Source organism: Haemorhous mexicanus, chromosome 2 (assembly GCF_027477595.1).
Source record: "Haemorhous mexicanus isolate bHaeMex1 chromosome 2, bHaeMex1.pri, whole genome shotgun sequence".
Classification (NCBI taxonomy): Eukaryota; Metazoa; Chordata; class Aves; order Passeriformes; family Fringillidae; genus Haemorhous; species Haemorhous mexicanus.
In genome coordinates this window covers 84,014,031-84,026,713 of record NC_082342.1, presented here as the reverse complement: position 1 = coordinate 84,026,713, position 12,683 = coordinate 84,014,031, and the positions used below count along the sequence as shown (strand labels likewise).

At 36.4% G+C, this 12,683-nt stretch overlaps 1 protein-coding gene across 1 annotated transcript in view; it reads left to right on the top strand.

Moving 5' to 3' along the window:
* NALCN (sodium leak channel, non-selective) overlaps window positions 1-12,683 on the top strand; it is a 225,785-nt gene that overhangs the window by 123,363 nt on the left and 89,739 nt on the right. Inside the window, exons 13-14 of the mRNA XM_059839301.1 lie at window positions 2,869-3,060; window positions 10,731-10,868. Coding sequence (XP_059695284.1) covers window positions 2,869-3,060; window positions 10,731-10,868 — 330 coding nt within the window. The remainder of the gene's footprint in view (window positions 1-2,868; window positions 3,061-10,730; window positions 10,869-12,683) is intronic.

The following is a 12,683-nucleotide window of genomic DNA, read 5'->3' as shown; positions in this document are numbered from 1 at the left end:
CAGGAGGTGACTGATTGGAAGGTTGCAGACTACCTTTGAAGTCAGCATGTAATATACACACCATATTCCTCCACAGTTAAGTTCTGGGCAAGCTAGATAACACATTTTCAAATCAACCAAGGTCAAAATGCCTTTTTCACATGTATAAGTCTTAATGTTAGGCAGATTTCCAGACCTTTAGGTATTCGTGGTGACAGTATAAATGTGTTCTTTGTCAGCCAGCAAAACAGATTACTGAAAACAGAAGTCCTTCTTGACACATTCCAGGATAGCAAGCAAGAATTATTGTTTGGTTGTCTAGTCCTCCTCACATACATTTCAGTTTGCATTATTCATTGGTCTATATCATTACCTTTTGCCAAGACATCACTCAGTCTTTACTACCTTGGCTACTGTCCACCCTCCCACCTATCTTCCTTGCATTCACTGTGCATTCATTCAAGATGCTTTACAAAGCCCTCTGTGAAAGACTACAGCAAAGGACTGTTATCTAGCTATATCTGTAGGACATAAAATCAGTGGAGAGATGACAGATTTTGCATATTATTGCACAGATCTGTAATGAACCAGCATTAAAGGGAGATATTTAAACAGAATTTAACCTATACTGGACTGAGGAGATGGTATTGTATTTGTGCTTGGGGAAAATACTGCTGAGTCATTTTCTGAATAACTGTCATCCCTTGCAGGAGATGCAGCCATTATTTGTAAGAGAGCTGTGGTTCCTTTTTTGTATTATTAATTTTGATTTGTTTTTAATATATTTTTTATTTAATTCAAATAGTGCATCTTCTACAGCTCCTAAATTTAATACAATTTGCAATCCAATTACACAAAATGCATAAATTCATTAGAATGTACTTTTGCTAGATTCAATTTGTTACCTAATGAAAATAAATGAAGAAACCAAATAGTATCAATAAGATTAGTGTGTGGCTTAAAGGTCAATTAAAGTTCCCCAAAGAAAGAGGAAAAAAGTAAGGCAGATAATTGAGTTTATCTAAAACACCAGTCAGAATACCAACTAGTATGAAATCTTCTCCCCACTGGGGTCTGTGTTGAAACTAATATTGATGGGAAAAGAGCCAACATTTACACCATGAGTAAGTGTTGTAAGTAAGAAGGCACACTGTTTACATTTTAATAGTACTTGGAAATCTCACTCATCTCACTATCTGCCTTGGTAGTCAGTTTCATGTACTCAGATTATATGAAATGTAGTCATGGTGCCAATATGAAAGAAAGGACTTTATCTCACCTTGTGCTAATGTTGTGAAAGTTAAGCTGTCTAGTGTAATCTCTGAATCTAGGAGTCTTTTTTGCCTCTGAAGACAGTGGATGCTTATCCCATCTCACATAGGGGCTCTGGTATGTTTGGAATAAGTTGTTCTCTTGAGTTCATTCTCTCTCTCTCTCCCACCTGCCCTCCCCCCCCTTTGGTAGTTAAATCTAGATGACAAGCATATTCTGCAAACCTTACAAATGGATAGGGAGATGAGCTTCATGTGAAATCCAAAGGTGTACACTATTACCAAGCTACAGGGCTACAGTGAGCTCATTGTATGAACTTCTGTCATACTTCTTTTCTTTCCAAAAACAGCATAGTGACTGTATTTGATTTGTACATAAGGTCAGACAATAATTGCACTGTAATTCCTACTTTTCAGTTTCAATATGATTCTTGTGGAAACCCAGATGATACCTTGAAATAGAGAACCTTTTTCTTCCTAAGAACTGCAGAATCTCACTTGCCCCATATGCTGCTGTCCATTGCCTTCAGCAAATACTGTTGCTGCCACTGCCTGTTGCTGATACTGATGTTCATGTCACTCTGTCAACATCAATGGCAGAAACAGGAGAATCAGAGCTGTCAGCAGCTCTTTTAAAGTAGACTCAGCAGTGAATGGGTCAGGAGTTCCACACAAGATCAAAGTTTTGCTGCCAGTACTGTGAAGTGTCAGATATGTCAGGGGCAAACAATGCTGTTGTGAGATACTGAGTTTCTCTGATATTGAGAAACACAACTCAAAATTTCCCATGTTATATATAATATGAAACAGCAAAATATGTTCATTACCAAATTTACTAGGTTATGTGGTACATAATGCCAAACAATTTTTTCAGGTCACTGAAATGGAAAGATGATCTGGGGAAGAAGACTTGTCAATTCTTTATGTGAATATCTTACCTGATATAGCAAACATCATAAAATCAGAGAAATCCAAGTTAGACGTGGCCTTTCAAAGCCATTTCATTGAGCCTGCTGCTCAAAGCAGAGCTTTCGTCAAAGACTGTTCAAGACCCTGTCCATTTAGTATAAGAATGAAATTTTAACAGTGATGATAACTGGAGCCAGTTACCTAGCACTTCAGTAGATTCTTAGTTGCTAAATCTAGACTGTCTAGACTGATGCACTTTGACTCCTACCTGGAGGCAGTCTTATGTTTGGTAACACACTATAAACCTCCTTTGGTCTCTAATTCCACATTACATTCATATTTTATATCTGTGGTGTGTTTTGTCTATGTTTTTGTTCCTGTTGTTACCCCAAAACCAGCTTCACCCAATTGCATGTCTGTAATGACTCTTCATGATCAGTGATTGACTACGGCCTTGGAGACCTTGGGTCCTCCCATGCCTCTACAATCATCCCATGCCTGTATGTCTCAATGCTTCTTATGTTCCTGGTTTTGTGGTTTTAACCTAACACACAACTTGTCATCTATTACAAGTGATGGCAACTTGATATTTATTATTCTACAAGGCTTCAGGTCCCTTTTTGGCCATGAATGTCTGATATTTTGAAAGTTATTGATTAATGTGATAATCAAATAATTGATACAGTTGCACTTTTCTCTTTCTTTGCAGGTTCTTAGAGTAGTTCGACTTATAAAGATTTCTCCTGCTTTGGAGGATTTTGTGTATAAGATCTTTGGACCAGGAAAAAAACTTGGAAGTTTGGTAGTATTTACTGCCAGCCTTTTGATCGTAATGTCAGCAATCAGTTTACAGATGTTTTGCTTTGTGGAAGAACTGGATAGATTCACAACCTTTCCAAGGGCAAGTATAAAAAGCACTGATTACTCATTGCTTGTCATTATTTTCCTATTGTGGATATTTTCTTACCATTGATGGCAGACTTGGCAGTGTTTGGTAAATGATTGGTCTCAGTGATCTTAAAGGTCCTTTCCATCCTAATGATTCTGTTATTCTGTTGGGGTTTAACCTGGCCAGTAGAGCTAAACATTATATAGCCACTTGTTCAATCCTTCTTCTGCAGTGGGATAGAGGAGAGAATTGGGGGAAAAAGAAGTAAAATTTGTGGGCTGAGATAAAGAAATTTTAGTAGGACAGAAACTGAAGGGGAGACAATAATGATAAAAGAACTAAAATATACAAGATCAGTGGCCTGCAATGCCAGTGCTCAGTATATGTTGGCTGATGCTCAGCCAGCTTCCAGTCTGCAGCCCATAATCAGCTTTCCCCTAGTTTATATGGTGATCAGGATGCCATATGTGATGGGATATCCCTTTGGTCATTTGGGATCATCTGTCCTGCCCCTCACAACCTCTTGTGCACCCTCAGCTTGTTCATTGGTGGGGTGAGAGGCAGGAAAGGCCCTGACACTCTGCAAGCACTGCTCAGCACCAACTAAAACATCAGGGTATTATCAACATCATTCTCATCTTAAATCCAAAATATAGCACTGTGCCAGCTACTAGGAAGAAAATTAGTTCTATCCCAGCCCAAACCTGAACAGATTCTATCATATTTCTTATTATATTAGCAGTCTTCCTTTCCTTCTGAGAAATATGAAGCAGTTTATCTCCATATGTATAGGTTTTAAAAAATTGTATTTTATGGGTGTAATAGTCTTCCTGTAGTCCTTCTGTAGTGAAAACCATCCTTGAGATAGGTATTCTATTTCTGCTGTCAAGGGAGCACAGAGAAATTTCACTGATGCACTGTGATGATGACACAGTACAGCATACGGCTTAACAATACTCTGTCATGTCACAGGAAGAGAATTGATGTCCACAGGCATGAATATAGCCCAAGAATTTATATAAAACCTGTATACACATGATTTATATCTTTCTATTATGAAAGTGGTTGTTCTTGATTTGTACAGAAATGCTTGTTTTATGCAGGGTTGTAAAACCTGTCTGTATTGACAAAATAAGTTTGCCTTTTGGGTATAAATAATGGATATTTATGGACATTACATTAATTCAGAACAGAACATTGAAAATCAGTGGAAATTTGAGCTAATGTATTTGTTGAAGCACACTGTTCTGAATGAAAATAGCACAATTTCTTTAATAGTGGATTAGACTGAGTGTACATGGATTGGTTCCAGTGACAATTTATTTGTTTCTGTCATTCCAGTTTGGTTATCCAATGTATCTATTTTAGTGGAAGTGCATTGGTTGGAACAATTAAATAACAATGAATAAGACAGCCTCAAGGGTCATGTATTTAGCGAACAAAATGGCTAAACAACAATTTCTAATTATCAAGCTGAACTTGATCTATGGGAAGCTGGCCATCCAATGTGGAACAAAAAATGCCTACCCACAGGGATTAATGCAACACCATCCATTTCCTTTCCATTTTGCTTTCCATTTTGGAAAACATGCTTAGAAAAGCAGCCACTAGAATTAGATATTCAGTATCATTCATTAAATGCTGAAGAAAAAAAAAATAAAATAAAACTTAAGCTTTTCTAATTAAATCAGCTCTCTAAATCAGGTGATATTACCACCATATTCTATTCTCAATTCCCATGTACAACTTCTGAAAAAAACTACAGGCTTACAATCACCATGGAATTTTTTTTTTTTATAATTATTTTATTATTTATGTAAAGTGTTAGTGAAAGTCCTGAAAGAATAATTGCAGTATGATCAAAATAAGACAGGATTGTAATCACCTTCACATTTTAACTAGATAAATTGATATAAATACCTGAGAAAGATCCACTTGCAATGAAAGATGGCCAATTTATATCAATACATTAGTAAAGTTTTGGATTATTTTGAGAATTTTATCTGCTGCCATTTAAGCTTCAATAAGGGCTTCTAGCATATTGAATTTTAACAGGAATCTGTAAATACTAAATACATATAAGAATGAGAAAAGAAGAATGAGAAAATATTTTCACCAATAAATTTTAAGGTGTTTTTACAAACAGGACATATCTTACTGGTCTTCTATTTTATGACTTAAGTACTGGAAAAAGAGAAAAGCTGTTAACAGCAATAGAAGAGTGTTACAGCAATACTGAATTGAAATGTTTTCAATATTATTATGATAGCCAGAAGCATGAGTCCCTCATTATTTTTTTGATGTATTCATATTCACCTTGTTATATTTGTTTCAGAAGCATAAAATTTACAGTATGTGGTTTCTTTTTGTAGTTTTATAGTAAAGCATCTTTTATTACGTTAAAAGTCAGTGAAAATTTTGTACTCAAAATTGTGATTGATGGTGTGAAATGGTGGCATCCCTCTGAAGGACTGTGTCTTCCTAGCAAGGTCTGGGAGTTCTCAAATTTTCTTCCCTGAAGAAAGATCACTGAATCTGTTTGCAATAAGACAATTCTAATTATTTTCAAAACATGACTGAAGACATGCTGTATAATATATGAGATGATATTAAGTCTGCAATACCAGAATTTGCTAAGATAAATTATTAGGATTTTACCCTCCAAGAAGAGCAAACCTTAAAGTGCCAGGATTGTTGCTGTGAGTTTTCAGTTAAAAATACAGGGAGGACAAGCATGATAACAAAAATGGTGACACTAAAGGCTAAATTTTAAGTTTCTACATTAAAATGCTTTCTACATTGAAACAGACAAAACCTAAAATCATTTTGAAACTAAGTGCTTTATAAGAAGGCACAGTATGGGTTTTGGAACAAATAGACCTCCTCCTTTTGCTAATGTCTCTAAATTGCATGTTTTCACATGGTTTCCTGATGAAAATCAATAGGCACAAGCTCACTGTTGCCATAGCTACTAATTTCACCCTTCTTTTGGCCATTACAACTTGCCAAATGGACTGGCTTTCTCTCTAATACTAAGTACAAAAATATAGATGTTTGCTTTACTGTTTTTAACCATCTGCTATCTCTTATTTTTGCACTTGGGTCTTCTTGGGCTGCACAAACTGAGCCGTGAGGAAGGACGGGGTGGCTGGGCCCCCTGAAGAATGCATAGGTGTAAGGTAGCTGCTGAGAAAATTTACTGTATGGAGAAAAAAACACACTGTTAGTGTCTCTGACCTCCATGCCCTGGTTTCTTTTGAAGTTTGCAGCCGTGTTCTGACTGCTCTGTCTCAATTTACAAAGTTGGGAATGTTGCCCTTCTTTTAAATGGGTCAAGATGAAAGCCAGGCCCAAATAATCCCAACAACAATTCCCCAGTTTTCACAAAAGCAAGTGTCTGCTCCTAGCCTTGACCTTGGAAAAAATTCATGGTGTGAGCTATTAGTTCAACCTTAGCAATACCCATTAAAAAAAGATGAACAATGCAGTCTTAATTCTCTGGTTCAGTTAAAATCTCAGTATCACTGCCACGTTTTTAAGGGATGGCTACTCTTCTTTCAGGGCGTAACTGAGCCCCTTGTGACTGTGTCAGGAGGAAAACATAAGTTTCTGCTGGTAGAAGGCTATTACAGCAATGTTCTAAATCCCATTAACTTAATTTGCAGAAGCAGTCCCTATGACTGTAGAACTGCTTCCATGAATTAGGCCAGTGGAATTTGGTCCCTAAAATTTTGTGGGCAAGCACAAGTTACAAGACAAGTACATTATAACTGTAAGTAGTAATTTGTGTGGCACCACCCCTGTAACAGTTGGGCAAGATGTCAGAAATGGCACTTTGGCTCATATTTTCTACCAAACCTTTGCCAGTCTTACACTATAAATAAAAAGGTAGTTTGACTTCCATCATCAAAACAGCTCATTAAGTAATACGGCATAAATACTCAAAGAAATTGACAGTCTTTTCTATAACACAAATTAATTCAGAAAATCAACATTTGCATAAATTTCTAAGTCTCGTCTTCACAGATGTTGATTCTGCCAGCTAGTTGCATTTCAAATTAATTTTAAAATAAACAGTGGGAGGTACACCTTTCAGCTAAAAATAACTTGCTCCAAAGAAGATTGCTCGGTGCAAAGCACATATTCATTGTGCACTGCCTTATTTACTTGAAACTCATGTTTTGAATTATACTGGAATTTAATATCATAATAAAATGCTTAAATTACATTGAAAGGCCATTTTATAAAACTATATGTTTTACTGACAACTGGTTTTGATGGAAGATTAGATTTTTTGATATTAAATTAATATCTTCTCCACATTAATTAATTGTGTTAATGATGAGTCCACAACGTAGTACTGAAGGTATTTTTATAAATTGAAGAATTAAGTAAAATATGTATTTTTTAAAAGCAGTAGTCTGTAGTAATTAAGTGCCATTCAGAAGAAAGGATACTGCACTAGTTCAGTTGTCCAGTCCCTCAGGTGTTTTTAAAGCCAGCAGTGGGGTTTGTTATTTAATGTAGTGCCCACCTTATGCTTCAGCAAAGAGTGCTACACCAACCATGGACGATGGCCCCTGGCTCTGAGTGCAGGAAGTCACAGCTGCCTGATTTAGCTTCAGCTCCCCATCACAAAGGGAACCTGAGACATCAGAAGCAGTGCTGAGCACTGATGGGGTCCTTGTCTTCTTCACCCTAAAGCACCCCTGGCAGATCTAAAGGAGGCTGGATTTTCTGCTTGTTTAATGCATGCTCACCTGGCTACAAAAGGCCTTTCCTAGATAAAGATCCCAAATGTTTCTTTCTCTGCATGCCTTGCATGGGCAGCAAATGATTTTCTAATAAGGAAAAGAGTTAGTACCAAGAGTTTTTAATTTTGCACAATGTAGATTCTGTGCACATGGCTGGGAGGGGGCACTCATTTGAAGGGTGGCTGTGGCTGCAGATTGGCAATGTGCTGGTTGAGGCCAAGATTACTGGCAGAAACATAAAGCAGAGAGCACTGTGCAAATTTCAGCTCTCATGCTTGGCCTCTCCAAATACATGACATACCAAAAACTTTAACCACCCTAAAGAATTTACAGAAAAGTAGTTGCCAGCATTTTTCTCTGCTACTTCTAGTTCATGGTAGTTTTTGTCCTCTGGGGGATCTGCATGCTCAAAAGAAAGCTTGGGATTTCACATTTGGTCAGGATGTTTCTGGTGTAGAAATTAAAATCTGATATTTAACTTCTCTCTGAACATTTGTGATTTCTCATTTGGATGCCTTGGTCTACTCCATTTCATCTCAGCTTCACTTCTTGTAATTTAGACTTGTAGGTTTAAGCATCTCTGAAAATTTGATTAGAGTGAGTTCATTCTGAAAAGCAACTGTAAAAACAACGCTCAAACTTCTTGGTCTTAACCTAGCAGGGTGTCTGTTCTTCTGTCTGCTTCAGAGTGCCACAGAACACAGCAGCAATTAGAAACTAAGTTGGACTTTGATAAGGGACTTTTTTGTGTGAGTCAGCAGGCAAATGACTTACAAAACCCACAGCAGTTAAATGTTTGTGAACCCTGTAAAAGAGTAAAAATTCATAGTTCTTCCTCCAAGAAGAATATGACCTAGAGGCAACATGATTCAATTTCTGCACTTTAAAATATACATTATTTAAACCAACAGTGGAGAAAAAGCTTTAGTGCTAGGATCCTTATCTGCGGTCAGTGAAAGAATCACTGGCAGTATCAGTGGTCTTCTGATACTGCTTAGTACCTTCTGCCACTTCTTTTCTTTTTCCAGGGAATTTTCTCCAAGGTAATCCCTGGGTACAGACGTGGAAATTGTCCTCTCACACTGGGCACTGCAGAAAGGCAGTGTCTTTTATGCAGTGCCTGTATAACAACATGCACTGGATTAGATTGTCCCTGCCTTACCCAGTCCTGTTACCCCATCTCAGAATGTATTGTAATTCAGGCCCTCCTTTCAAATTTTAAGCATATAGTCCTTGAGATACACTGGATTTCATGATACAAGTCACCCCACATTCTCCTTCATATAGTTTGAACCAGCTTCTTCTCACCAAATATTAACAATTGTTAGCCATAGGGATCTCACAAAGAGCCAAAAGTACTGTGTGCATGCACATGCACAGACTTCTCTAGAGTAAATTTTCTTTTACTGCAGGTGAGAAGTCACAATCTGAAGTGGACTCCCCTAAGGGTGGGGATAAACCTTAATGGTTTGGTTTAGAAGAAACATTGAAAGAAATGTCTTAGAGAAATCAGTGTTTTGTTTGAAAAACTCTGAAAACTTGATAAAGACCCCAAGCAAAGTATTTTCCTGTGGTTTATAATAATAATATAAATTTGAGGTCTCCCACACAGTTATTTTTGCCAGCAGCTTTAAAAATTAATTAGAACCATGTCATTGTTTCCCAAACATGTAAGTTCATATAGCTACATGTTTTCAGCTTTTCCAGCACAGGTTTTGGCCCAGGGTAAGTTGCAGAGAAGGGCTGTCTGGATACTGTTTTCTCACAGGTTTGACAAGAAGAATCCTTTTCTTTTTGTGCCATCACATTAATGTGTTAATCTGCTGCTGGGCACACTGAGCACAGATCTAATACATCCTTGTAACTGTGTTAACATTTTGAATTCTAGGAATCCTGTTAGCTGTAGGCTGCATTGTTGTTTTCAGTTTCTAACACGTTTTTGTTATGCATAAACTTCAGTAAGATACCAGCTTTGATCCTTGCTGTCTGGAAAAAGAATACTTTCAAGGTCAGGCAAAAGCAAAAGAAACTTGTGCAATAGTTTGGCCTCATTGAGACAGTTGAGACTGTCAAGGTATTTCACTTTGATACCATACTCAAACTTCTGTTTCCTAGGCAGTGTGCATTCCTCAATGTCTTTGGAGGATGTAAATCTTGCAGTTACACATTGCTCACGTTGAGTTCAATTCTGGTTGGCGCTGTCGGCTCCAGCCGGGGTTTCAAAGGTGTCTGGTTCCTAGGTTTATCCTATTTCATATTTTCCTATCACTAAATAAATAAAGTTTTTGAAACATTCCCATTACTTCCTCTGGTTTTGACATGTATACCTGGTCTCAAGGAATTTGAAAATGTTGCAGGAATTGTTCCACAAAAAAGGCTATCTACAAAATATAGAGGAAATGTCTGACTGGCTGAATCAAGTGCAGGTGCAGAGACCTTACCATGTGTTGGTTAGTCTCATCTGTGGAGTGCCTCAAATGCTTTTGCTATTAAGATAACATAATTTATGGTCATATTTAATTATAGCATTTTATTGTAGGTACATTTAGAGAGAGGAAACATGGGAAAAAAAGCATAATCAAAAAATTACAATACAGTATAATATTCAAAACAATAATCTCTTATGCTCAGGATATTTATTCTATTTTTTCAGCCACGAAGGAAACCAAAAGGTTCTTTGTATGGGCTAATGAAGCTGGGACTGTGTTAACAATTGAAGATTAAAGTTCTGTCAAAGATCAAGCTATTTATTTCTCCTTTAGCTCATAAGTAACCTTCTCCTTGGCTTTAAAAGTTAAACACATTTGATAAAGTTTAAAAAAGCAAACTAAAACAGGTGTGCATCTCTGTTGAATCAGTTTTAGGAATGTGTCAATAAAACCATATTAGTATAATCAGTTAATATATTTGTAATTCTATTTCTTGCAGGCATTCATGTCAATGTTTCAGATTCTCACACAAGAAGGATGGGTGGATGTTATGGATCAGACACTGAATGCTGTAGGACATATGTGGGCACCAGTAGTTGCTATTTATTTTATACTATATCATCTTTTTGCTACTCTGGTAAGATTTCACTTGCAAATGTGTTGTGCTTCATTTCATTTGGAATTACTCTCATAGCTCTTGTATTACTTATTAGTCTCAGCTAGTTAAAACTAATTGCGATGCTCATTTTTAGCATAGGCAGCTTTTAGTTCACAGATGTGGCAGAATAAATTTACCTTTCAGCCATGTGACACGAGGTGGTGGCCTTTGTTCTGGTGTGAGGTGTTGTTCTTCTTAGATCCAAGTCACACTGCCAGGCTAACAATATAATTGTTATCTGCCTTGCACCTTCACAGTTCTAATGATTTCAGAGTTAAGTGCTTTTATTTGTCACGTAGAACTTGTCTCCTCAGCTTTCATTGTGTTCTCTTTGCAACAGCAATTAAAGTGAGAAATGTAAAACCTTACCATATAAACTCTTAACTAGTCATCCCTACTGTCCTGTTGCCTGATACAAAATCAATGCATGGAAAATATATTATATAGTATATCAAGCAATGAATGATGAGAACTAATATAGCATTTTCTGCATGCAAACAGAAATGTAGATTATATAAAAAAAACAAAAGCCAATTTTTTTTTTCTGTATGTATTTCAAACGCAATTATTACATTCTTTCATAGAGAAATGGGAAGGAAAACTCTCTTTGTTTATCAATAAGGGCTTGTTACTTTATTTTAATACCAACACAGAGAAAATACCACAACCAGGAAAATAACCATTTTATGTACCCTTAATTCACTCCTTCTATTGCTCATTTTTTATTTTCCATTCACTGCAGGTTTTGATGCACTTAGTCTTATTTTCACTTTTTTCATTCCATTTTCTTTCTTTGCTCAGATGTCTACTCACATAAGGTACCAACTGTATGTCTACAATCTCCACCAGCTTCTATTTACTTATTTTACTTTACGCTATATCTCATTTCACTTCTAAAGACTGAATAGCTGGACTACAATTGTGGGTGCAATAGTTTCCTTCATATGGATTGAAAACTTGACCACTTTATAAATGACAGTAAAGTGCATTTCCTGTTTTTAGAGCTGGTTAATCACATAAAAGTATAAGCCAAATAAATGTATGTATCATAAGACATGTAATTTGCTCACAAGGGTTAGAAAAAAAAACTTTTCATGCTAGAGTGATCTTTTGAACTCCTTGGGAATTGAGGTTATAAAGCAAAAGGAAAGTAAGTTTTTGGTCATAGATTTGAAAGCAGCAACTGGTAAGAGAATCTTATTGATGTTTTTTTGATTCTTCATCAAGAATATTTTCTAATCAGTAATTCATTTTTACTTCTTAGATGAGTATTAAGCAAGTCCATAAAGTAAAATTGTGTAAAGTGACCTCTCTGCTAAAAATTCACATCTTAATTGAGAAATAATTTAGCTGTAAGAGCAATTTTAGTATTCTGTTTTATGTTCCTTATTTTGAAAGAATCATCTGGGACTTCTCTATTTGTTTACTGCAAGCACTGATTTTGCTAGGAGCGAAGTCACTTTTCTGTACAGCAACCTCAGTCCTTTTGCAGGGAATTTGCATTTAAATACACAGTCCTTGCTTTGCCCCATAAGGAACACTTTTGTTCTCATTCACCTATGCAAATTCTACATAAATGAAGAAACCCTGCAAAGACAATTTTGCAGAATTATCTGGGCTTATGAAATTTTGGTTTCAATTCTAAGATCTTCCTCAGACCTTGGAAGGGAAAACTCAGTAGGACAGAGTTGTCTGTATGCAAAAGAAATTTAAAACAAAATAACATGGAACTGCTAAAGGAACACGAAAATGGTTGGGCTGCTACTAAAACCAAAAAGAAGCATTCTAAGAATA